At 42.1% G+C, this 25,360-nt stretch overlaps 1 protein-coding gene across 1 annotated transcript in view; it reads left to right on the forward strand.

Moving 5' to 3' along the window:
- The first annotated feature begins 13,839 nt into the window (after nt 1–13,839).
- The window catches only part of ADCY10 (adenylate cyclase 10), an 88,857-nt gene continuing 77,336 nt past the window's right edge, over nt 13,840–25,360 (forward strand). Inside the window, exons 1-6 of the mRNA XM_074389674.1 lie at nt 13,840–14,878; nt 15,617–15,721; nt 17,624–17,662; nt 18,184–18,327; nt 21,336–21,541; nt 24,017–24,113. Of these exons, the coding sequence (XP_074245775.1) occupies nt 14,731–14,878; nt 15,617–15,721; nt 17,624–17,662; nt 18,184–18,327; nt 21,336–21,541; nt 24,017–24,113 (739 nt within the window). The 5' untranslated portion in view covers nt 13,840–14,730. The remainder of the gene's footprint in view (nt 14,879–15,616; nt 15,722–17,623; nt 17,663–18,183; nt 18,328–21,335; nt 21,542–24,016; nt 24,114–25,360) is intronic.

Below are 25,360 nucleotides of genomic sequence, written 5' to 3' on the forward strand. Positions count from 1 at the left end.
TCAGTAACATTTTCTCACCATTTGTCCACAATAAGCGGTACTTGCCCATATATACCCCAGCCTCCTCCTGTTCCAGTCAGCCAACATATATGTACATAAAAGAGCACACAAATTCAAGAAGTTGAAAGGTTAAATTATCTGCATATTTAGTGTAGGATGGTCAGGTAGCTGTAAGTGAAAGGAAATTTTGCCGAAGAGACTGAGAAATGGGTAGTGGAATGACTATCAAGATGACTTCAGACTATTTTAAAACATTTTAACATGCCCTGAAGAATCTTGATGATTTTTTAATAAATGTTGTATAAATTTCTTTTACAGCTACAGATTTTTAAATAGGATCATTGTAAAGATTAATAATGTTTTAACATGGTCACATAGTCCCTGGTCCATGATAAGCGTTAAATTTTTCAGTTACCCTCAGTAACTGGTATAATGTAGCAGAAAGTATTCTATATTCAGACAGACCTGAATTTGAATCCCAGCTCTATGACTTATATGTTGTGACTTTTTTTTTTTTTTTTTTTGAGACAGGGTCTCATTCTGTTGCCCAGGATGGAGTGCAGTGGCACAGCCTTGGCTCATTGCAAACCCTACCTCCTGGGCTCAAGCAATCCTCCTGCCTCAGCCTCCCAAGCAGCTGGGACTATAGGCACGCACCACCATGCCCAGTTAATGTTTGTATTTTTTAGAGGTAAGGTTTTTGTCATGTTTCCCAGGCTGATCTCCAGCTCCTGAGCTCAGGTAGTGTGCCCACCTCATCCTCTCAAAGTGCTGAGATTACAGGCATGAGCCACCAAACCCAGCGTATGCAATGACTTTAGACAAGTTAGGAGAGTGCCTAGCAAAGTACCTGGGACATAAGTAGATTTTCTGTAAATGTTTGTGACCTTTGGCCCCATTGTGAGGAGAGACTGAACATATATCACTCCATAGAAAGAAATAATTAACCATCTGTTTGATTTGGCTTTCAATGTAGAGTGCTGAGCTTTTTTCTGAAAGTGCTAGTAAAGTCAGTCCTCGTTAAAAATACAGTCAGATGAGGTTTGGTGCGGTGGCTTATGCTTGTAATCCCAGCAGTTTGGGAGGCTAAGGTGGTCGGATCACAAGGTCAAGAGATCAAGACCATCCGGGCCAACATGGTGAAACCCCATCTCTATGAAAAGTACAAAAATTAGCTAGGTGTGGTGGCGCACACCTGTAGTCCCAGCTACTCGGGAGGCTGAGGCAGGAGAATCACTTGAACCCGGGAGGCAGAGGTTGCAGTGAGCCAAGATCGCACCACTGCACTCCAGCCTGGGCAACAGAGCAAGACTCAAAAAAAAAAATAGATAAGACAGCAAAGCAAGTTGTTTCAAGATTTGAAGAAACGAGACAAAACAACTTTTTGAGTAATACTTTAACATATGAAATTTGTCAGCAGTTGAAAACCTTGTACTTTATCATTTGTCCCTTAACCATGGCCCACCATGGAGGATAAAAGATTAGAGACTTTGACATAGGGCAAAATGAGGAGTTTCTAAAGAGTCAAATTATTGTTGCTTTCATTTCATAAACCACACTGTTAAATTCATTTGTGTGTTTGGTATGGGTATGCACACATGTATGTGTTTCCTAGGTTAAGCATTTAGGAAAAACATATTATGAAATGACATAGACACAAAAAAGTTTATTAAAAATGTGTATGTGGCCGGGCGCGGTGGCTCACGCCTGTAATCCCAGCACTTTGGGAGGCCGAGGCGGGTGGATCATGAGGTCGAGAGATCGAGACCATCCTGGTCATCCTGGTGAAACCCCGTCTCTACTAAAAATACAAAAAATTAGCTGGGCATGGTGGTGTGTGCCTGTAGTCCCAGCTACTCAGGAGGCTGAGGCAGGAGAATTGCCTGAACCCAGGAGGCGGAGGTTGCAGTGAGCCGAGATCACGCCATTGCACTCCAGCCTGGGTAACAAGAGCGAAACTCTGTCTCAAAAAAAAACAAAAAAAAAAACAAAAAAATGTGTATGTGGAGCCAGGCGCCATGGCTTACTCCTGTAATCCCAGCACTTTGGGAGGCTGAGGCGGGTGGATCGCCTGAAGTCAAGAATTCGAGACCAGCCTGGCCAACATAGTAAAACTCTGTCTCTACTAATAATACAAAAATTGGCCGGGCGCGGTGGCTCAAGCCTGTAATCCCAGCACTTTGGGAGGCCGAGGCGGGTGGATCACGAGGTCGAGAGATCAAGACCATCCTGGTCAACATGGTGAAACCCCGTTTCTACTAAAAATACAAAAAAAAAATTAGCTGGGCATGGTGGCTCATACCTGTAATCCCAGCTACTCAGGAGGCTGAGGCAGGAGAATTGCCTGAACCCAGGAGGCGGAGGTTGCGGTGAGCCGAGATTGCGCCATTGCACTCCAGCCTGGGTAACAAGAGCAAAACTCTGTCTCAAAAAAAAAAAAAAAAAATTATCTGGGCATGGTGGTGCATGCCTGTAATCCCAGCTACTCCAGAGAATGAGGTAAGAGAATTGCTTGAACCTGAGAAACGGAAGTTGCAGTGAGCCGAGATCTCGCCATTGCACTCCAGCCTGGGTGACAAGTGCAAAACTCCATCTCAAATAATAATAATAATATGTATCCTGTCAAAAACTCTAATTGCTACTTGGAACACATTGTCTAGTTATCCGTTTCACAACTATTCTCAAAGACTTAGTAGGAAGAATGTATATAATGAAGTCCTGGCTGAGCACAGTGGCTCATGCCTGTAATCCCAGCACCTTGGGAGGCCAAGGTGGGCAGATCACCTGAGGTCAGGAGTTCGAGACCAGCCTGACCAATATGGCCAAACCCTGTCTCTACTAAAAATACAAAAATTAGCTGGGCATGGTGGCAGGCGACTGTAGTCCCAGCTACTTGGGATATTGAGACAGGAGAATTGCTTGAACCTGGGAGGTGGAAGTTGCAGTGAGCCAAGATTCTGCCACTGCACTCCAGCCTTGGCAACAGAGCAAGACTGCATCACACACACACACACACACACACACACACACACACACACACGTCCTTACTATCAATGAAGTTACTGAACTCCATAAAAATAACTTCCACAATGGTGCAAATCACTTGATTAGTACAGTTGAATTCTTTATCACAACTTTCTGATAGGCCTTACTGAGAGCTTCACTAGGTAAGTTTTCTTTCTCAATGCCAGGTCTGACAGGCCAGAGTTTCAGCTCAACTCTGCCATGCATTAACTGTGAGACTGTGTTAACCTCTGTCTCTGCCCTTCAGTATTTTCAAGAGTAAAATGAGGATAATCATAGTACTTGCTTCATAGGCTTGTTCTAAATATTGAGATAATGTTTTAACACAGTGCCTGGTTCACAGTGAATGTTAAAGATGTAGAAAGTTCAGAAAATGGTAATTTTACTAGTTGAAGGTAGACCCAGAAAGTACTTTCTTAGACTAAGGAAGTTTTAACTTCACTACTAAAAGGATATACTGCGTTACCCTACTCGGACGGTTTCTGAACTAATAAATTTATAGCAGAAAACAAGCTGCTTGGAGTAGAGGAGTAGGAGGTGGGGTTGACAATGCTCAGTAAGAGAGAAATTCTTTAACCTCGTCTTTTTTTTTTGTGGTATGACATTTCTTTTAAGGAAACTTTGATCCTAGGTACATCAGTGCTACTGTTTGCTCATAGTAAACATTTTCTTTTCCAAGTTATAAAGTAATAGTGAAAGGCTGAATGTTAACGAGGATGGACCTCAAAGCTCAGGTTCCTTTCTGTAAAATGAAGATCTCTTCTGGAGCCTGTTTATATAACGAAGCAGAAATAGAAAACACTGGCATTTATTAAAAATGGCTCTCTCCCAAAGGGGATTGTTTAATTATATGAGGTATGATTCTAATTATAAGACTGGTTTCCACAACTCACACCAGAAAATTCACTCAACAAACTAAATGACCCTCTTTTTTTCCCACCTAAGAAAACTGTGTTTTACAACATTTTGAAGCACACAGTAAACTTATAAAGCGGAGCTTTATATAAAAACATACACAGGTTTTTAAATAAGACTTTTTAAATTCAAATTTTAAAAGCTGTGCCCCTAAATGTTAATTGTGGTTGTGATAAACATAAGAACATTTAGAAAATCAATATATGATTTAAGATGTTAGAAAACACGCCACCCTCTTAAAACACATTTTTCCAGTGTCACATCGGATAAAGAAAACTCAAATCCAGTGCCCTTTGGATTTGAAGTTACCTTTGGGATAAATTTGGCTAAAAGTGTATAGTATACTTGACCAGTCAGAAAGGACAGATATATAATTATTCAAACAAAAATTTACCTCACAAATATGTCTGGAGGTAAGTAGTGAATTTATTGTAACTGGTACATTTCATAGTCCTGGTACAAGCTGCAAGCACTATTGGCTAAAATTAGGTGTTTGCTTGCTCTGGAGATACCTGATAATCACCTACCAACTATTGCCTGATTTCAACCATCTTCCACGTGGCCAAGGAAAGAGTTGTGTAAACTACTCTGGGGTCATGTCAGTCTCCTCTGACTTTTGTCCCAAATGTGCAGGTAAGAGAACCTGAAACAGCCAGTCCTTGTACAGTAGTAGGCCATTCAGATTGGCGGGGGAGGGGAGGGCAGTGCCACCCAATCGGAAGCATAGTCAGTGCCCGTGGAACAATGAGCTGCTGATGAGGGTGTGGCCTGGGAAACGGCTTTTAGACAAAACTGTCATTTTATGGGTCATTTATATAGACAGACATGGCACTTCGGCTGTCTTCAGAATAATGTCACCCTGCCCCTCTCCTGTCTTCTGCAGTCTTAAAAGACTCAGTCTCTAATTGAGGTCTGGCTTTTCCTCAGCCTTGGATGAAGTAAAGGTATGTGGAAGTAAGAGTCTCAGCAGAAAGAATGGCTGCAGAGCTGAAGATGAGGGCGACCATCAGGAAAGAAGACAGCTAGTGGAGTGCAGAGGAGTGGGAAAGCCTGGGGCTAGATGTCAGGATCCAAACTTGTGTATACCTCTGTGTCAGTCCTTTACATGAGCTTAGAAGCTTGAAGGCTTAAATATTGCCTCATTTATCCTGGATGCTCTTTCTTTCTAGCTTACTCTCTTTATTTGCCTCTTCTGCAGTTTCTCACTGACATCCTCCTTTTTATCAGTCAACAACTACCAAGTGCCTACCACTTGAAGGGGGTTCTAGGAAGACGCTGTGGAGGAAACAAGGATATGTAGAACATGGGTTGAAACAGGGAGCTTACAATTCAGAGGAAGACAAATAGAAGCAGTTCAAAAGATAATCAAGGGTATTTGTATGGGAAATGAGCCACTTAAGTGTAGACATTAACAGCATAATAGCTCAGAAGAAAAATTACCATGGCTAGAGTAGGCAAGCAAGCTTTCATGACAGATAACACTGTGCCTTTAAGTTCAGAGTATTTCCCTCTTTGGACTCTTGTGAAACCTGACTTTACATACAGATGAAAAGTTGAATATAAACTAAAATCTATTAGGAAATTCTAGAGGAGAGATTTAGAGAAACTAATGGGCCGGGCGCGGTGGCTCAAGCCTGTAATCCCAGCACTTTGGGAGGCCGAGGCGGGTGGATCACGAGATCAAGAGATCGAGACCATCCTGGTCAACATGGTGAAACCCCGTCTCTACTAAAAATACTAAAAATTAGCTGGGCATGGTGGCGCGTGCCTGTAATCCCAGCTACTCAGGAGGCTGAGGCAGGAGAATTGCCTGAACCCAGGAGGCGGAGGTTGCGGTGAGCCGAGATCGCACCATTGCACTCCAGCCTGGGCAGCAAGAGCGAAACTCCGTCTCAAAAAAAAAAAAAGAAACTAATGGATATAATCAAACCATAATTTCTCTTTTAATTTTTGAATACTACTGAGTTTTCTTTTGCACAACTACTCTCTTCATTGAGGAATCCTTGGTTTATCTTTAGGGCCTCATTCACCTGCTTGCCTTTTGACTCAGGTGTCTCATTCCTAGGTTCTTCCATGCTTTGTCAGTACCCATGCTGTTTATGCTTTATTCTTAATGATAGAATCGGCCAAACAATTGGTAAGGGTGCCATCAACATGCATTGAAAATGCTCTTAAATTAAATACATCTTTTCTCTAGGTCATATACATCCCCAAAGTTGCTATAAAGCATATACAAATGGGATATAGCACGATACAGTAGAATATCAACTTTCAATTCCCACAGACCTGGGTATTCCAGCTGTATAACCTAGGGCAAGTTAATATCTCTATGCCTCAGTTGTCATATCTATAGAAGGGATCAGGTCTGCTTCACAGTGCTGTTCTGAGGATTAAATGATGCAACTTATGTAGAATCGATATGGCTCCAATAAGTAGAGGAACACCAGGGTTCTTGGTCCTCATGCCAGTTTAGATAAAATGATACAGACATGCGTGGAGTGGTTTTAAGGAGCAAAGAGTTTAATAGGCAAGAAGGAAGAAGCTCCCCCATACAGAGATAAAGGGAGGGGGGCTCCAAAGCTGAAAGAGGGAACCTCCAGTGTGGTGAACATCAGCCAGGTATATATTACAGAGGCTGAAGGAGGCAGTGTCTGATTTGCATAGGGTTCAGGGGATTAGTTTGACCAGGCACATAATTCATGAAGCCCGTGAAAAAGCTGGCCCTCCCACCCTAGCCTTTTAATATGCAAATACAGGGTGCCAAGATGTTCTACACGTGTGGAGGTATTTGGGGGCGGCCATGTTGCCAGGAACATGTAGGGCAAGTACAAGAAGGCCACGGGAATTGCCATGTTGGGCAGACCCAGTTTCTAATGGCCTGCATATCAAATGTTGCTGGCCTTGCTCTAAGAGCTGGGGCTTTACCAGAAACTTTTCTGGAAGTGCTTTAAAAAACAAAAACTTGGCCGGGCTCGGTGGCTCAAGCCTGTAATCCCAGCACTTTGGGAGGCCGAGGCGGGTGGATCACGAGGTCAAGAGATCGAGACCATCCTGGGCAACATGGTGAAACCCTGTCTCTACTAAAAATACAAAAAATTAGCTGGGCATGGTGGCGTGTGCCTGTAATCCCAGCTACTCAGGAGGCTGAGGCAGGAGAATTGCCTGAATCCAGGAGGCAGAGGTTGCGGTGAGCCGAGATCGCGCCAATGCACTCCAGCCTGGGTAACAAGAGTGAAACTACGTCTCAAAAAAAAAAAAAAAACGAAAACTTCCCAAGGACCCCTTTTCCTCTCCATCTGCCTAAAGTAATTTCTTAATAACTCCTACAACAGAATGCTTCACATTAAAAGGTCATAAATTATTATTACAACGTGGTATGTGCCTATAGAAAGGTAAATATTGCTATCACTAATCATTCTGTGATGTTGCGGAACTTCAAGCAGAAAACTGTATCTTCAAAAATAGAAAATTTCTATTATTTTTTGTGAGTGTTCATAAGAAACACCCAGGTATTCATCTTAGATGCCCCTGCCTTTTAAACCTATAATTTTCTTCTTTTAGTTTCACATCTGCATATGCCATTGTAATAGCAAAATGCATCTACTTTCCTTGTTTGGTAATCATAAACAGAAAAATCTGTCCAAGTTCTCAAATCACCTTAATTAAAACAATAGAATCTTAGCAATCATCTAATCATCTCTACACTGACTAAAATCACCTCTACCCTCACAGGTAGATAGCTATCCAGTACTTCCTAAACTGCCCAGTTTGAGCATTCATTCTTACATTGTTTATATTTGTCCTTCAGTGATCACCAGTCGTTGATCCTAGTTGATCCTGAAAAACAAAAAATAAATCTAACCCACTTTCCATCCAGTGTTAACAACTTTAGCAAAACAGTCTATATTGTGCATGTGAGGAGAGTAGGGTATTGCCAAGATTGAAGGGGCTGATAGTAGGGCTGCTAGAAAGAATGCAATGTTTGAAATATATTTATACTAAAAAGTGGTTGTTTATTTAAAATTCAAATTTATATAAAGTTTGAGCATCCTCTATTTTTATTAGCTCAATCTGTCAATCTTACAAGTGGTAGCTAAAGAAATCAAAGCTGAGCTAGTGAGCTGGGGGCAGGAGAGGGAAGAATAAAGCTACACTCTACTCAGTTCTGCTCTGTCCTGTCTCAGTTCTCTGGCTGCTCAGCACATCTGTGGAAGCCACTTCAGAGGCCCACATTACACTTTGCATATGGACCTTTGTCCCCTACTTACCCCTCAACTTTCACAGTTCAGCCCTATTTGGGGTTGAAGTTGAGTAGTTGAAGACAACTACCATTTTAACCAAAATGTCGTAATTTCCTGACTTATTTCCAATCCCTCCCATCATTCCTCACATTCTAGAGTCGATAAACTTCAAAGAGGTCAATGAACTTCAATCCTCTGGATTAGATTTGAACACTTTAATGTACCTTAAAATTGCGTTGCATCCAAAGAGCTAATTAACATATGAAAAGGTGCTTAATCTCATTAGTACCAACAAGGAAACACAAAACCACAGATACCACCACTTAACTAGCAAGATGACTAAAATTTGGAAAGACTGACAATACTAAGTGTTGTCTGAGATATGTAGCAACTGAGCTGTCATACCTTGCCTGAGGGAGTGCAAATTGGTACCATCACTTTGGAAAGCTGTTTGGCAAGATCTACTCAAGCAGCGGTATCCAATCTTTTGGCTTCCCTGGGGCACATTGGAAGAATTGTCTTGGGCCACACATAAAATAACACTAACGCTAATAGCTGATGAGCTAAGAAAAAGAAAATTACAAAAAAAAACTCAACAATGTTTTAAGAAAGTTTACAAATTTGTGTTGGGCCACATTCAAAGCCATCCTGGACTGCATGTGGCCCACAGGCTATAGGTTGGACAATCCTGTACTAAAGCTTAACGTGTATATCCTATGACCCAGTAATTCTACTCCTATGTATAAACCCAAGAGAAATGCATACATCTGTTCACCAAAACACATAAATAAGAATGTTCTTGCCTGGCGCGGTGGCTCAAGCCTGTAATCCCAGCACTTTGGGAGGCCGGGGCGGGTGGATCACGAGGTCAAGAGATCGAGACCATCCTGGTCAACATGGTGGAACCCCGTCTCTACTAAAAATACAAAAAATTAGCTGGGCATGGTGGCGCGTGCCTGTAATCCCAGCTACTCAGGAGGCTGAGGCAGGAGAACTGCTTGAATCCAGGAGGCGGAGGTTGCGGTGAGCCGAGATTGTGCCATTGCACTCCAGCCTGGGTAACAAGAGCGAAACTCTGTCTCAAAAAAAAAGAATGTTCTTAGCAGCATTATTCATAATGGTGTAAAACTGAGAACAACCTATAGTCAATAGTATGGTGGATGTTTTGTGGTATAATCAGGTGATGGAATACTATATAGCATCGAAAATGAACAATTATTGATAGACATGGATGAATATCACAACAACATGGATGAATATCATAAACAGAAAAGATGTAGTATGATTTCATTTATATAAAGTTTGAAAACTGGCAAAGGTGATCTATGTTGTTAGAAATAAGAAAGGTTACCTCCAGGGAGAAGAGAGGGGTAGTGACTTGAAGGTAGCATGGGAAAAACTTCTGGACTGCTGGTAATGTTTCCTTCTGGCTATGAATGGGTATTACATGGATTTGTTCACCTTAGAGTAATTCAAGCTATATATTTTGATTTGTATATTCTTCTACATGTATGTTATGCTTCAATAAATTTTTTTAAAGATAGCATTAATTTGCAGTAAATCTAGTTTTTTAACACCTTGTGCTTATGCATTTAATTTTGTTATAAACTCTAAATACAGCATTTTACACTTATTCCTTTGAAATTTCATTATTTTGGTTGATTAAGATATTTTAAGTTCGGGCCGGGCGCGGTGGCTCAAGCCTGTAATCCCAGCACTTTGGGAGGCCGAGGCGGGTGGATCACGAGGTCAAGAGATCGAGACCAGCCTGGTCAACATGGTGAAACCCCGTCTCTACTAAAAATACAAAAAATTAGCTGGGCATGGTGGCGTGTGCCTGTAATTCCAGCTACTCAGGAGGCTGAGGCAGGAGAATTGCCTGAACCCAGGAGGCGGAGGTTGCGATGAGCCGAGATCGTGCCATTGCACTCCAGCCTGGGTAACAAGAGTGAAACTCCGCCTCAAAAAAAAAAAAAAAAAAAAAAAAAGATATTTTAAGTTCCTAGTTTTGTCATCAGTGCATTAGTTATCTCACTATAGTTTCAAATTTTATTTTCCCTCAGTTTTATTAAGGCAAAAATGACAAAAATTGTACATATTTATGGTGTACAATGTGATGTTTTAATATATGTATATGTTGTGAAATAATTAAATCAAGCTAATTAACATATCTCATATTTTTCATTTTTGTGTGGTGAGAACATTTAAGATCTACGCTCTTAGCAACTTTGAAGTATACAACACTTCATTAAATATAGTCACCATGCTCTAGGTTACATCTCCAGTACTTTTTCAACATGTCTAATTGAACCTTTTTATCCTTCAACCACCCACATTTCATTCCCCTCCACCCAACCCCAGCCCCTGGCACCACAATCTACTCTGCTTCTATGATTTTGACTTTTTCAGATACTATATCAAAGTGAGCTCATTCAATAGTTTTGTCTTTCTGTTCCTGGCTTATTTCACTTAACATGAAGCCCTCCAGTCATCCATGCCATAATACAGGAAAAGATTTCCTTCTGTTTTCGGGTTGAATAGTATTCCATTATATATGCTATCCAATGTTTTCTTTATCCATTCATATGTTGATAAACACTTGGGTTGGTTCCATATCTTGGCTATTGTAAATAGTGCTGAAATAAACATGGGAATGCAGGCATACTGATTTCAATTCCTTTGAGTATATACCCAGATGTGGGATTGCTAGATCATACGGTTGTTCTATTTTTAACTTTTTGAGAACCCACATATTGTTTTCCATAATGGCTGTACTTCCAATTATATCTATCAAAGTCCTCTATCATGCCCATGGAGGCTTACCTGTGAGTTGACACCAGAATACTAATCAATTTCTGTTAGGTGTGATTGTTAACCAGCCAATTATATTTTCTTTATTCCTATAATTTTGTATATTTTACTCACAAGGATATTAGAAATTTGGCCAAATGCCTTACAGTCAATATGTATATTTTCTTTTTTCTTTTTTTTTTTTGAGACGGGGTTTCGCTCTTCTTACCCAGGCTGGAGTGCAATGGCGCGATCTCGGCTCACTGCAACCTCCGCCTCCTGGATTCAAGCAATTCTCCTGCCTCAGCCTCGAGAGTAGCTGGGATTACAGGCACGTGCCACCATGCCCAGCTAATTTTCAGTATTTTTAGTAGAGACGGGGTTTCACCATGTTGACCAGGATGGTCTCGATCTCTTGACCTCGTCCACCCACCTCGGCTTCCCAAAGTGCTGGGATTACAGGCGTGAGCCACCGCACCCGGCCTTAATATGTACATTTTCTATAACATTCTCTTGATTTAAAAGTTTAATAACTCCCAAAAAAAGGAAATAATGTTGGCTTGTTCTTGACTCTGAATCCATTTGACTCCATTTAATCACCTCTTGCTAATCTAAATAACCATTGAGGATGCTCCCAAATATTCTCTCTTTCCTATTGTGCACATGTAGAGGTGTACTTCCCTGCCTGCTTGAAACTAGGCATGGTCATGGAACTTGCTTTGGTCAATGCCATGAGTAAAAGTGAAATACATCACTTCTGGGAGTAGAATGACTATACTCCACTGCATCCTCCTTCCCACTGCTTTGACAACCAGAATGGTCCAGCGTGGGTCCCAAAGTGAAGGCAACAACAGAGGCGAGCCCCATACGACTCATAAGAGAAATGTCGTATGAGCAAAAAATTAACAAGAAATAAGCCTTTGTTAGCCAGGCATGGTGGCTCATGCCTGTAATCCCAGCACTTGGGGAGGCCAAGGCAGGTGGATCACATGAGGTCGGGAGTTTGAGGCCACCCTGACCAATATGGAGAAACCTCATCTCTACAAAAAATACAAAATTAGCCAGGCGTGGTGGTGCATGCCTGTAATCCCAGCTACTCCAGAGGTTGAGGCAGGAGAATTGCTTGAACCCGGGAGGCTGAGGTTGCAGTGAGCCGAGACAGCTCCAGCCTGGGCAATAAGAGCAAAACTCCTTCAAAGGAAAGAAAGAGAGAAAGAAAAGAAAGACGACTTTGTTATTTCAAGCCACTGAGATTTTGGTATTGTTAATGAAACATAACCTATATTATCTCAACAAATACATTATGTTTACCGGTCTGTGTTTTCTGGGATCCATGAGTAGCCTCATGTTTAGAAATTCAGGAGAGAATGTGCCCAACTGTGGTGTTCCAGCCCATCTCTTGTTCTCCATGATTTTTTAAGATTACTGACATTACACCCGTCAGTTCTTTCAGTATCTGTGGATATATGTTGTCCAGGACTAGCAACTTGAATTTATTTAAAATGACTGTGTGCTTTAGCACTACTTATCTTAGATTTCAATTCTTTCTTAGCAATACTTGTTATACTTTTCAATTCTCCATGGTGGAGAAGGTAGAAACAAAAGAAAAGTTGGATACTACCCCATACTTAAGCTTCATCTTTATTCCTCTTTTATTACCTTGCTTTCAAGAAAGCCTTTAAAAATCCCTCTAGGCTTTCTTAACTTTAGCATTTTTTGTAAGTCTTTCAATCTGGACATTCAGTTTTCTCACTCCTCTCTTTTTATTATTATCATTATTATTATTTTAGAGAGGGGCTCTCACTCTGTCACCTAAAATAGAATGCAGTGGCGCAATCTCAGCTTCCTGCAGCCTCAACCTCCCTGGCTCAAGCCATCCTCCCACCTCAGCCTCCTGAATAGCTGGGACTACAGCCACATGCCACCACACCTGGCAAATTTTGTTTTTTATTTTTTGTACATATGGGATTTCACTATGTTGCCCAAGCTGGTCTCTAACTCTTGGATTCAAGCAATACTCCTGTGTGGGCCTCCCAAAGTACTGGGATTATAGGCAGAGCCACTGTACCTAACCTCTCACACGCTTCTTAAAAATTCATATAGCACCAAATTCACTATCTGAAATTATTTATTTGATTTAATTTTATCTATTGACTGTTTCTGGTACATGCTGTGGTTTTTTGTTGCATTTTTAATGCTACCCTTTTTTTAACCTTAGTCATATGCTTCTATGTTTTGTTTACTTCTTAACATTTGAGTTTGCCAGGACTTTTCCTTTTAATGGCTATCCAATATCTAACATTTAGCACTCATTTTTTAGAATACTAAATATATTTTTAAATGTATGTATACTATATACATTTTAGTTTGTCTGTTAAATATACAAATGTTTTCCCTGAGATTTTTTTTTTTTTAATTCTTCTCTTAAGTCTAAGGGATATAAGTGACTGTCTCATTTTTTCCTCTAATACTCTTATATATCCCAATAAGACTTATGTCTGCTTGAAATTACTAACCAGTTCCTCTCTGAGGGTCAGAATTAAAGTAAAAATAACAGTTCCTTAAAAACAAAACAAAACAAGGCCGGGCGCGGTGGCTCAAGCCTGTAATCCCAGCACTTTGGGAGGCTGAGGCGGGTGGATCACGAGGTTGAGAGATCGAGACCATCCTGGTCAACATGGTGAAACCCCGTCTCTACTAAAAATACAAAAAATTAGTTGGGCATGGTGGCGCGTGCCTGTAATCCCAGCTACTCAGGAGGCTGAGGCAGGAGAATTGCCTGAACCCAGGAGGCGGAGGTTGCGGTGAGCCGAGATTGTGCCATTGCACTCCAGCCTGGGTAACAAGAGCGAAACTCCGTCTCAAAAAAAAAAGAAAAGAAAACAAAACAAAACAACTCTTATTTTCTGTATAACCCATTCCAGGAACTTGGATTGCTCTGAAAAAGTAGAAGGTGTTTGCTTTTACTGTTCAGGCTGGTAGGGCATGATTTTTACAACATTTGGGCATGAGCATTTAATCTGCCCCAGCAGCTCCAGGAAGGCCTTAGGAAATCCTAGTTTTCTCAGAACCAACTGGGCAGCAAATTGAAATTTCAACATTTCTACTTATTTAAGGCTTTCCATCTTTCCAGCTGCCACACACACACACCCTTCTGAACTCTTTTCCTCTATTTATTTAACATTACACCTTTATTGCCATAATCTCTTGCCTATATACAAAACTTTAATACTCACCTACATATAAATACACACAAACACAAATCACATCTACACTTTTTTAATTTAAAAAAAAAAAAGAGAGAAAAAAGTAAAAGATCGAGGTAGAGAGAGAAGAAAAGGAAACATGAGGACAGAAGGAAAAAAAATCTGGCCTGAGTGAATAGAGCTCGCAGCCCACTACACCAGGACTTGCGCTGTGAGGGCCTACCCCTTCCTGCAAATGAGTGGAGCCGATCAGCTACCCTTTCACCCCAGCCTCTTTGTAACGGTGCTCGCTTACACAACAGCTGTTCAGGGTGGGAGGGCTCTTTCTCCATATAGACGCTGGCCCTTTTGAAGTGTGACTTAACAACTCTGGCATTTTCACCACTCAGTCACTTAAATCAGCAGGCCACAGGTTAGAACCACACAAACAGAGAAAGAGCAATAGGAAAATGGACAAACGAATGTCAGATTTCCTCTATCTTCATTTTCTTTTTAGAAGACCTGTTTGGAGACTGCTTCCTGTCACCACAAAATCCTGAACATTCGTCTTGAACATGAGCACTCCAAGCGAAGAATTCCAGGACTGGGCCATAGTCAGAATCGCAGCTCATCTACCAGATCTCATTGTCTACGGACGTTTCTCCCCAGACCGACCCTTTATAGATTCTTTTGATGGAGTCCTGATGTTTGTTGATATTTCAGGCAAGTGCAAAAGGGATGTTTGTTTAATGTGGATGGGCAACAGGCTCCTGTGGGAGTTTACATGCAGAGCTTGATTGTAGAGTAGTGAGGCCATTATGGAACCCCTAGGCTGTCACAGCAGATGTGCTCCATTGAGAACACAAGAGGGAGGGAGAAGACAACTTGTGGCCTTGGCTCTCTCTCATCCTCTCTTACCCAGCACTGCCAATCATGGGCATATCTTTAAGATGCTCAAGTCCCATTCCTTGCTCCAGTATCTCTGCCCCAACTTCACTGACTCATCCTCCCCAGCCCCAAGGCTCACACCCATCCCAGTGAAAATTGACCTCAGGAAATTAAAAATTGAAATTGATCTCCGGAAATTGAATTGAAATTGATCTCCCTAGATGATCTCCCTAGATCTTAATAATAAACTTGCCACCTCTTCACAAGTGTTTAAAAAATGTGTGTTTTTGTTACCACGGAAGGAAAATTCCATTCCTAGTTAAAGAAGTTGCAGTTATCACTGCACCATTAAGAATGTGGAAGCAAAAAATATCTGGAGCCTTTTCCTGACCCTTAAAATAATAAACATAGAGGAAGCTGCATGTCTGACACTTGGAACAGCCACAGAGATCCTTAAGAAGAAATTCTGCCCGTTTTTAAAAGCTGAGGCCCACTGCCTTCCAGTGTAGCCCTCTTCTGGCTCTGCTTGATTCCCCCAAGCAGCCAAGAAAACCAGCTGCACATTTATTCCAGGTTTTACTGCAATGACTGAGAAGTTCAGTACATCCATGTACATGGACCGAGGGGCTGAGCAGTTGGTGGAGATCCTCAATTACCACTTAAGTGCAATCGTGGAGAGTAAGTGTTCCCATAGGTTTCTGGCTTGAGAATATTTCAATTCATTGTTTTTTTCTGTAGTTGTCAATTGTAACCTGATAGAGTACAATTGCTTAGCACTGCTCCTCTTCCCCATAAAATGTGTATGAAACTAGTCTTTTTTGAAATATGACGTAGTATAACTGAAGAAATAAATATAGTCAGACTTCACTAATACAGAGTTTTTGAGGGAGGGGATGTTTTGTGTTAAAGGGCTGAATTATAGACTGCTTTTAAAATAACTGTAGTGTAATATTTTTAGTTTTATTATATATCCAAGTATTTTTATTTATATTTTATTGTTACTATTATTACTAGTTTTTGAGACAGGGTCTCATTCTGTCGCCCAAACTGGAGTGAAGTGGCTCAATCTCGGCTCACTACAACCTCTGCCTGCCAGGCTCAAGCGATCCTCCTGCCTCAGCCTCCTCAGTAGCTGGGATCATAGGCGTGTGCTACTTCCACCCGGCTTATTTTTGTATTTTTAGTAGAGATGGGATTTCACCATGTTGGCCAAGCTGGTCTTGAACTCCTGCCCTCAAATGATCCACCCACCTTGGCCTCCCAAAGTGCTGAGCCTAGCCTTTTTTCTTTCTGAGACAGAGTCTTGCTCTGTCGCCCAGGCTGGAGTGCAGTGGCACAATCTTGGCTCACTGCAACCCCTGTCTCCTGGGTTCAATGATTCTCCTGCCAAAGTTAAGATTACTGGTGCCTGCCACAACGCGCAACTAATTTGTGGGTTTTTTGTTTTTAGTTTTTTGTTTGTTTTTTTTTTAGACAGAGTTTTGCTCTTGTTGCCCAGGCTGGAGTGCAATGGCACGATCTCAGCTCACGACAACCTCCGCCTCCCAGGTTCAAGCAGTTCCTCCTGCTTCAGCCTCCTGAGTAGATGGGATTACAGGCACGCACCAGCACGCCCAGCTTAATTGCTGTATTTTTACTAGAGATTGGTTGGGGGGGGTGGTCTCACCATGTTGGCCAGGCTAGCCTCAAATTCCTGACCTCAAGTTATCTGCCTGCTTTAGCTTCCCAAAGTGCTGGGATTACAGGCAAGAACCACTGTGCCCGGCCTATCCAGGTATTTTTAAAAGCTAACATCTATATAACCCAAACATAGTCATTAAGAGAGTGTTGTATGAGTAGATACACGATTTATAATTAACTTCTCAATGATTTGTCTCCTAATGATGGACACTGAAGCACTCACAGTGAACTGAAAATTTTAGTCCCTTGTCAACCTCTGCTGCCATCTTGTTTGCATTGTTAATTCAAACTATTCATGAAGAGAAGGGTTTACTCTGGTACAGTAAACTCCTGGCCTAGTGTTTCATCAGGTTCTGAGGTCCTTACTAATATCTTGATGTTACCCACTAGACAAAATTTAATGCTTCATAAAAGCAGAAACTATGGTTGATTCCTTTCTGTATCTGACTTGCCACAGTAGGTGCTTAACCAGTCCATGATGATGCAGAACTAAAAGAGAGAATGGCCATTTACTTCATACAGTCTAAATAAAGAAAATGCAAAGTTGGTAATTAACCGAGAATGCAAGTGACTACGGTTGTGATTTCCCTATTTCCTGACTCCTAGTTTTTATGGAGTCCTGTCATTCATCCACTCACCCATGCTTACGCAAGCCACAGCCTATAACATATATTGATCAATAAATTAATTAAAAGCATGCCATCATCGTGGAAGGAGGGCAGCTGTCTTCAGGCTTCATCAGAAACCCTACCTTCCTTTCTCCTGTCTTTCCCCATTCACGGAAGTGGAGCACAGACATAAACTGGTGATTCTCTGAATCACTGTTCTTTTGACCTAGTTTCTATGTAAAAAAAGAAAAAATTTGTTCTTTGTTTAATTTATTTTTCTTCTTTTTCTCAGAAGTGTTAATTTTTGGAGGAGACATCCTGAAATTTGCAGGTATGGGGGCTTACTAAGATGGGAGGGGAAAGAAAGGAGTGCTGAGGTGCCCCTGCTCCTGCACTGGGACAAAGGAGGCATCCCAGAGAAGGGAGTGGCCAGGGGCTAAGGAATGCTTGATGAGTAAATTTCTTTTTTTTTTTTTTTTTTTTGAGACGGAGTCTCACTCTGTCACCCAGACTGGAGTGGGGATCTCGGCTCACTGCAACCTCTGCTGCCCAGGTTCAAGCGATTCTCCTGCCTCAGCCTCCTGAGTAGCTGGATTACAGGCACCTGCCACTGCACTTGGCTAATTTTTGTAGTTTTTAGTAGAGATAGGAGTTCACCATCTTGGCCAGGCTGGTCTTGAACTCCTGACCTTGTGATCCACCCACCACTGCCTCCCGAAATGCTGGAATTACAGGTTTGAGCCACCGTGCCCAGCTGATGAGTAAGTTCCTATACAAATCTCATACAAAGTAGACTGATCCCTAGGGCAGGCAGGTCAAAAGCCTTCGGTATGTCTCTCCTCTCTCTGAAAGGTGATGCACTCCTAGCCCTGTGGAAGGTGGAGCGAAAGCAGCTGAAAAACATTATCACAGTGGTAATTAAATGTAGCCTGGAGATCCACGGATTGTTTGAGACCCAGGAGTGTCAAGAAGGCCTAGACATCCGAGTCAAGATAGGTAAGCATTTGAGAAGGAGCAAATCCTATGGCAGTGGGATAGGGGTCTTGACTCCTGGGACATCTCTCTCTTCCAAAGAGAAGTAGTAGAACATGGTGGCTTAGCCCCATCATGCCCTGAACTTTGGAATCGGGACAATCAGAATGTGAATCTTGGCTTCCTCACTTACCGTTGAGAGTATTTGGGCTAATTAAAATATCTACCTAATAAGCTATTACAAAAATAAATTAGTTGGTATGATGGTTGATGCATAGGAACCACTCAACAAAATAGTCTTTATTACTGCTACTGCTGTTATTATTATTACAACTTGCTGCTTGTCAAAGTTGTGAAGTATAAAACAAAATAGACACTAGCTTGCCATTACATAGCTTCAGCAATTACATGAGACTGGTCACCCCATACCTCATAAGGATGATGTGCAAGAAAAGTTTGACAGGTCAGCCTGCAACACAGCTGCAGCTTTATAAGGCTTCTTACGATTATACATAGGCCAGATGCAGTGGCTCACGCCTGTAATCCCAGCATTTTGGGAGGCCAAGGCAGGCGGATCGCCTGAGGTTAGGAGTTCAAGACCAGCCTGGCCAATATGGTAAAAACCCCGTCTCTGCTAAGAATACAAAAAAAATTAGCTGGGTGTGTTGGGGGCATCTGTAATCCCAGCTTCTCAGGTGGCTGAGGCAAGAGACTCATTTGAACCCTGGAGGCGGAAGTTGCAATGAGCGGAGATCACACCATTGCACTCCAGCCTGGGTGACAGGGTGAGACTCCATCTCCAAAAAAAAAAAAAAAGATTGTACATATAATATAGTAACAATCACACATATTTCCTTATTACATTGCAGACATTACACACTATGCATGTGCAAACATTACACATACTATATCACAGTCCTGAGATACAGGCATCCTTGTATCCATTTCACAGATGAAAAATGAGATTCTGTGCCGGGCGTGGTGGCTCAAGCCTGTAATCCCAGCACTTTGGGAGGCCGAGGCGGGTGGATCACGAGGTCGAGAGTTCGAGACCATCCTGGTCGACATGGTGAAACCCCGTCTCTACTAAAAATACAAAAAATCAGCTGGGCATGGTGGCAGGTGCCTGTAATCCCAGCTACTCAGGAGGCTGAGGCAGGAGAATTGCCTGAACCCAGGAGGCGGAGGTTGCGGTGAGCCGAGATCTCGCCATTGCACTCCAGCCTGGGTAACAAGAGTGAAACTCCGTCTCAAAAAAAAAAAAAGAAAAATGAGATTCTGAGAGGTGTGAAGTAATGAGTAACAGCTAGAGTTATGGTTGGTGCTGTTGGTGTTAGCTTCTGCCTAACTAAACTTTGCAAAACTTAGAATTCCCAGGTTATAACTGACAGGATCATCACCAGTTATACAATTAGCTGTTTCTCAGCCATCTTTAACCTATGTTCCCTTTTGATGTTGTTAAAAATTTCCCCAAAAAAGTTAAATATTTTGTTGAAAAAAAAAATCAAAGTTATTATAATACTGAATATTTTTTCTAAGTTAGCACCCCAGGGAGTCTGATGTGTTATCCTTCTTGAGAATGATGAAACCCAGCCACCTCTTGCATGCTGATTGGCTGTTAGAGAGGTGAGTCTCAGCACTTTTTTTTTTTTTTTTTTTTTTTTTTGAGACAAGTTTCATTCTGCTCTTGTTGCCCAGGCAGATTGCAGTGGTGTGATCTCGGCTCACTGCAACCTCCACCTTCTGGTTTCAAGTGATTCTCCTGCCTCTTTCTGTATCTGACTCGGGATAATCCCAAGTAGCTGGGATTACAGGCAACCGCTACCACGCCTGGCTAATTTTTATATTTTTAGTAGAGACAGGGTTTTACCAAGTTGGCCAGGCTGGTCTCAAACTCCTGCTCTAGTGATCTGCCCACCTTGGCCCCCCAAAGTGCTGGGATTACAGGTGTGAGCCACAGCACCTGGGCCCCTCAGCACCTTTTTTTAGAGTAAGTCCAAACATCAGTGTGTTTCAGATAGAAAATAAACTGTAGGTAGTATCAGGGGGAAATCAGCCCTGACAAATCAGCACAGCAGAGAGCAAAGAGAAAACATAAACTTTGATTGTACTAGTCATTTAAAAGGAATGTGTGTCACTTATGATTCACTTATACATATATTTTTCTTACATGTCATATTATACAACATCGGTCTTCTATGATTCAGATACCAAAACCTTCATTTGCCAACTTAAAAACAATTAGAGGCCGGGCGCGGTGGCTCAAGCCTGTAATCCCAGCACTTTGGGAGGCCGAGGCGGGTGGATCACGAGGTCGAGAGTTCGAGACCATCCTGGTCGACATGGTGAAACCCCGTCTCTACTAAAAATACAAGAAATTAGCTGGGCATGGTGGCTCGTGCCTGTAATCTCAGCTACTCAGGAGGCTGAGGCAGGAGAATTGCCTGAACCCAGGAGGCGGAGGTTGCGGTGAGCCGAGATCGCGCCATTGCACTCCAGCCTGGGTAACAAGAGCGAAACTCTGTCTCAAAAAAAAAAAAAAAAAAAAAAAACAATTAGAGAAGCTGTCGTTGAGATGGGATGTGTAACTGTCAAATGCCTACTTCTTTTCACCCAAACTCTGTCAACTAAAATTCAACCCTAAGGGATTATTTTTAGTTACAACTTCAATCTCTGCTAAAATGCAAATTCTCCCAAAATAAGAATTATTAAAGGTATTCCCTGTTGCCCATAAGTATACATAATGGAAGAAAAGGTAAAATAACTTTGGGGACTGGTAGGACCATGTAGGGAGATAAATGTCACAGAAAAGCAAAAATTAGTGGCAGAACTTTCTAGCTTTGGCAGAAGGGGAGTTTTGGAAGGCCCAGGCCCGAAAGAGGTATTCCATAATTCCTATGTAAAGTTTTAGAAGTGAGATTTTGCTCTGAGATAGTATAGTCCCACCAAGATTATGCTTTTTCCAAGAACCTGTGCTGCTGGGAAATAATCCAGAACTTCTCCCGCAAACCTATTCCTTGCCTTCTTGCCAGGACTGGCTGCTGGCCACATCAGCATACTGGTCTTTGGAGATGAAACACGAAACCACTTTCTGGTGGCTGGTCAGCCAGTAGACGATGTGCGCCTTGCACAGAGTATGGCTCAGATAAATGATGTTATTCTGTCACCAAACTGCTGGCAGCTCTGTGACCGGAACATGATTGAAATTGAGAGGATTCCAGACGAGAGAGCAGTTAAGGTGGGTGTGATGCTGCTGCTTGCAGAAGTTCTTCCAGCCTGTAACAGAGGTCCCCTGCCAGAAAAGTCACTGGATACACTGGTTTCATAAAGCTCCTGGGCTGGAGACTTGGATGGGGTCAGTCTGGGTTAGGCTACAGAAGCTTTAGTCTGGATCAACTACTCTGGGAAGAGCCAGGGCTGGTGAGCTTGAGGTAGAAATAATTAGGCTTCTCTGTGTGTAACTGAGCATATGGAATTTGGGGATTGAGGCCTTTTGAGGGGCTAGTAACCTTGCTTAAGGAACAACAAGGGTCTGCTGGTTGCCTCAGGAGCAGGGGGGAATAATTTTAAAAGCTCTCATTGACCCTTACTTTCTTTACCCAACACCCTCCTAACCTAGGATGAGGGATCACTGAGGGTAAAGACTGGAGTTGGGCAAGTGCAGTGAAGTTCAGTGAAGGAAGAGCGACTTTTCCTGTGGCTCTGCCTAGTAGGAAACATTGTGGTTAAGCTGTAGATTAACTATAAGCAGAACTGTCCCTGGGATATGGCCAATTAGAAAAGCTGTGCTTTGAGGTATGAAAGTGGAAGAGAGGGGTGCTGCTAAAAGAGCCAAAGGAATGAGACTGCATGGCAGAAAGAAAGACAGACAGAGAATCCTTGCAGATGCTGGCCAAGATAGGAGGCACGCCCACACTCATGCATCAGTCTACGCCCTCACCACCCCCAACCCCTCCTCACTCTTCCAGCAAGGCACATCCAGTCTGCATGGCCTAGCTGGCTCATAGCAATAGCCCATTCCCAACCTCTTCAATCATTCTTTATACCTTTAATAAGTGTTTTAACTTGAATTTATTTTAGACTTACAGAAAAGTTGAAAATATACAGGGTTTCCGTATATCCCTCACCTTCCTTCCCCTAATATTACCATCTTTTATAACAAGAGTGCAATAGTCAAAACCAGGGAATTAACTGGTACAATACTACTCACTAATTAAAGACCTTATTTTGGGGTTTCTCTTTGTTCTAATCCCCCCTCCCTCTGACTCTGTATGGGGGAGCTGTTTTCTTCTTCCTTTCTTCTTTCTTGCCTAATAAACTCTCTATTCCTTAAAACAAAACCAAACAAAAAAGACCTTATTTGAATGTCACCAGTTTTCCCACTGCAGTCCTTGGTGGAATGTTGCAGGATTGTGTGCATGATCTCACATTGCATTTTGTTGTTATTTTTGCTTAGCCTCCTGCAGTCTGTAACACTACTTCAGTCTTCCCTTGTCTTTTATGACCTTGAAACTTTAGAGTTGACAGTTATTTTGTCACACATCTCTCCATTTAGTTTTGCCTGATGTTTTTTTTCCTCTCCTTCTCTTTTTTTTTTTTGAGATGGAGTCTCACTCTGTCACCCAGGGTGGAGTGCGGTGGCATAATCTCAGCTCACTGCAACCTCTAACTCCCAGGCTCGAGTGATTCTCCCACTGCAGCCTCCTGAGTAACTAGGACCACAAACATGTGCCACTATGCTTGGCTAATTTGTGTGTGTGTGTGTGTGTATTTTTGGTAGAGACAGGATTTTACCATTGTTACCCAGGTTGGTCTTGAACACCTGAGCTCAAGTAATCTGCCCGCATCAGCCTCCCAAAGTGCTGGGATTACAGGCCAGATGTTTTCTTTTTATTGGACTAAGTGTATGCTTTTTGGTGGGGGCGGGGAAGAAGACCACAAAAATGAGGTCATGCCATTCTCAGTGTATCATTATCATCACATGTGGCTCATAATCTTGATGTCTTATAACTGGTGATGCTCCTAATACCTTTTAGGCCATCAGCCCCCTGTCTTTTAACAATTATAAGAAAAAAATGGTATGGCTAGGCGAGGTGGATCACACCTGTAATCCCAGCACTTTGGGAGGCTGAAGTGGGCAGATAATGAGTTCAGGAGTTCAAGACCAACCTGGCCAACATGGTGAAACCCCGTCTCTACTAAAAATATAAAAATTAGCTGGGTGTGGTGGCGGGTGCCTGTAATCCCAGCTACTCAAGAGGCTGAAGCAGGAGAATAGTTTGAACCCAGGAGGTGGAGGTTGCAGTGAGCCAAGATCAGCCTGAGTGACAAGGCAAGCCTTTGTCTCGGGGGGGAAAAAAAAAGAAATAGTATGCAGTTAAACCAGGTTTTATTTGAATTAAAATATTATGAAGGAGAAAAAGAAAGTTCTAAAGGCAGAAAAGTATAAGATTAGTCCCCCTTGGAATGACCCTCTCTGTACATACACCAAACTCTGAGATCTAAGTGAAGACTGTAACTGGAAAGACTTTAAATTTTCAATTTAAATTTTCATTTTACAAATCAAAGATGTTTTTGGTGTTTAAGTATGCCAATACTGTTTACCATTTTATAGATAGTCAAAAGTGTACTCCCTGACTTTCTGCTGAGAAGTCACACTGAGGATTAAATAGTTCTTGGAACAACTGGAAACTTCTCATTTTCTTTTACTTAGGTTAACTTCTTAAAACCACCCCCTAATTTTAACTTTGATGAATTTTTCACGAAGTGTATGACCTTCATGAATTATTATCCTTCTGGTAAGCACAAAAGTAAGTACCCACCATGGAAAGAAGCCTTCAACTCTACTAGTGGTCAGTAGGGTCTTATACCAATGCGCACAGCTTCACTAGTGGGTGGTCTCTTCAACACAGCTCCTGGTCCTTACCAGCACACAAAGGGGACCTACTTCCCATTCTCCGGGACAGCGATTCTAAGTATGACACTCCCCACAACCTTCACCTCTCCCTAAGCACTGACTCCTTTCCCTCACCCACCAAACATTAATAAGTCTTCCCTAGGATGAACGAAAAAAAAAAAAATAAAGCTTCTTTGCATGCTGCTTTCCCCTCCTAACCTTCACCAACAAACTTCTCAGTAATCTGTAAATGCATTTATACCTGTTCTCCTAACCCCTTATTTACTTATTCATCCAATAAATATTGATTGCAAGCACCTTACGTCTGTACTCACCTGCTCTTCAATCTTGTACCCCTGACATCTAGCTTTGACCCCAGTCCCCTGCTGTCTACTGAAGACTGTTTATGTCAAGGCCACCAAGGACCATAAAATTTGCCAAACCAGTTGACCTCTTCTCAGGCCTCATCGTAGGTCGTTGACCATAGCTTATGCTCTTTTCTTGGATACTACTTTCTCCTTTTTCCTTGGGTTCAAGAGTATTCTTTTCTAGTTTTGCTTTTACCTCTCAAATCACCTATTTTCGATCCCTTTTGCTTAGTTTCCTTCCCATTCCTTAAATGTTGGTGACTTCAGGGATCTCTACTCACTTCTTAGTGAACCATTCACTCATGCTTACTTTCCATATGAGTAAGATGAGGCAAGCGAGAAGCCAGTGTCACAAATCTTAAGCAGACATTCACTCTCAAGGTCCTGCAGGTTGCTTACATCACCCAAGTCCCAGACCTAACTGCCAGAATTCATTTCAGTCTTTTGTCCTGAATTCTAGGACAGATTTTTGTCCTGAATTTATAAAAAACAAACAAACAAAATACCCTGCCTATGGGCCACTTCCACTGGATTCAAGCAGGCATCTAATATTAACATATCCAAACTTTAGCTACTTATCCTTCCCTGAAAACCCCATCCAAATGAGAAACATCAGAAACATTTTGCCTTTCTTTCCTTTTTTCTTTCTTTCTTCTTTTTCTTTCTCTTCTTTCTTTCTCTTTCTTTCGAGATGGAGTCTCGCTCTGTCACCCAAGCTGCAGTGCAGTGGTGCTATCTTGGCTCACTGCAACCTCTGCCTCCTGGGTTTAAGCAAGTCTCTCTCTCAGCCTCC

Source organism: Saimiri boliviensis, chromosome 19 (genome assembly GCF_048565385.1).
Source record: "Saimiri boliviensis isolate mSaiBol1 chromosome 19, mSaiBol1.pri, whole genome shotgun sequence".
NCBI classification, from domain to species: domain Eukaryota; kingdom Metazoa; phylum Chordata; class Mammalia; order Primates; family Cebidae; genus Saimiri; species Saimiri boliviensis.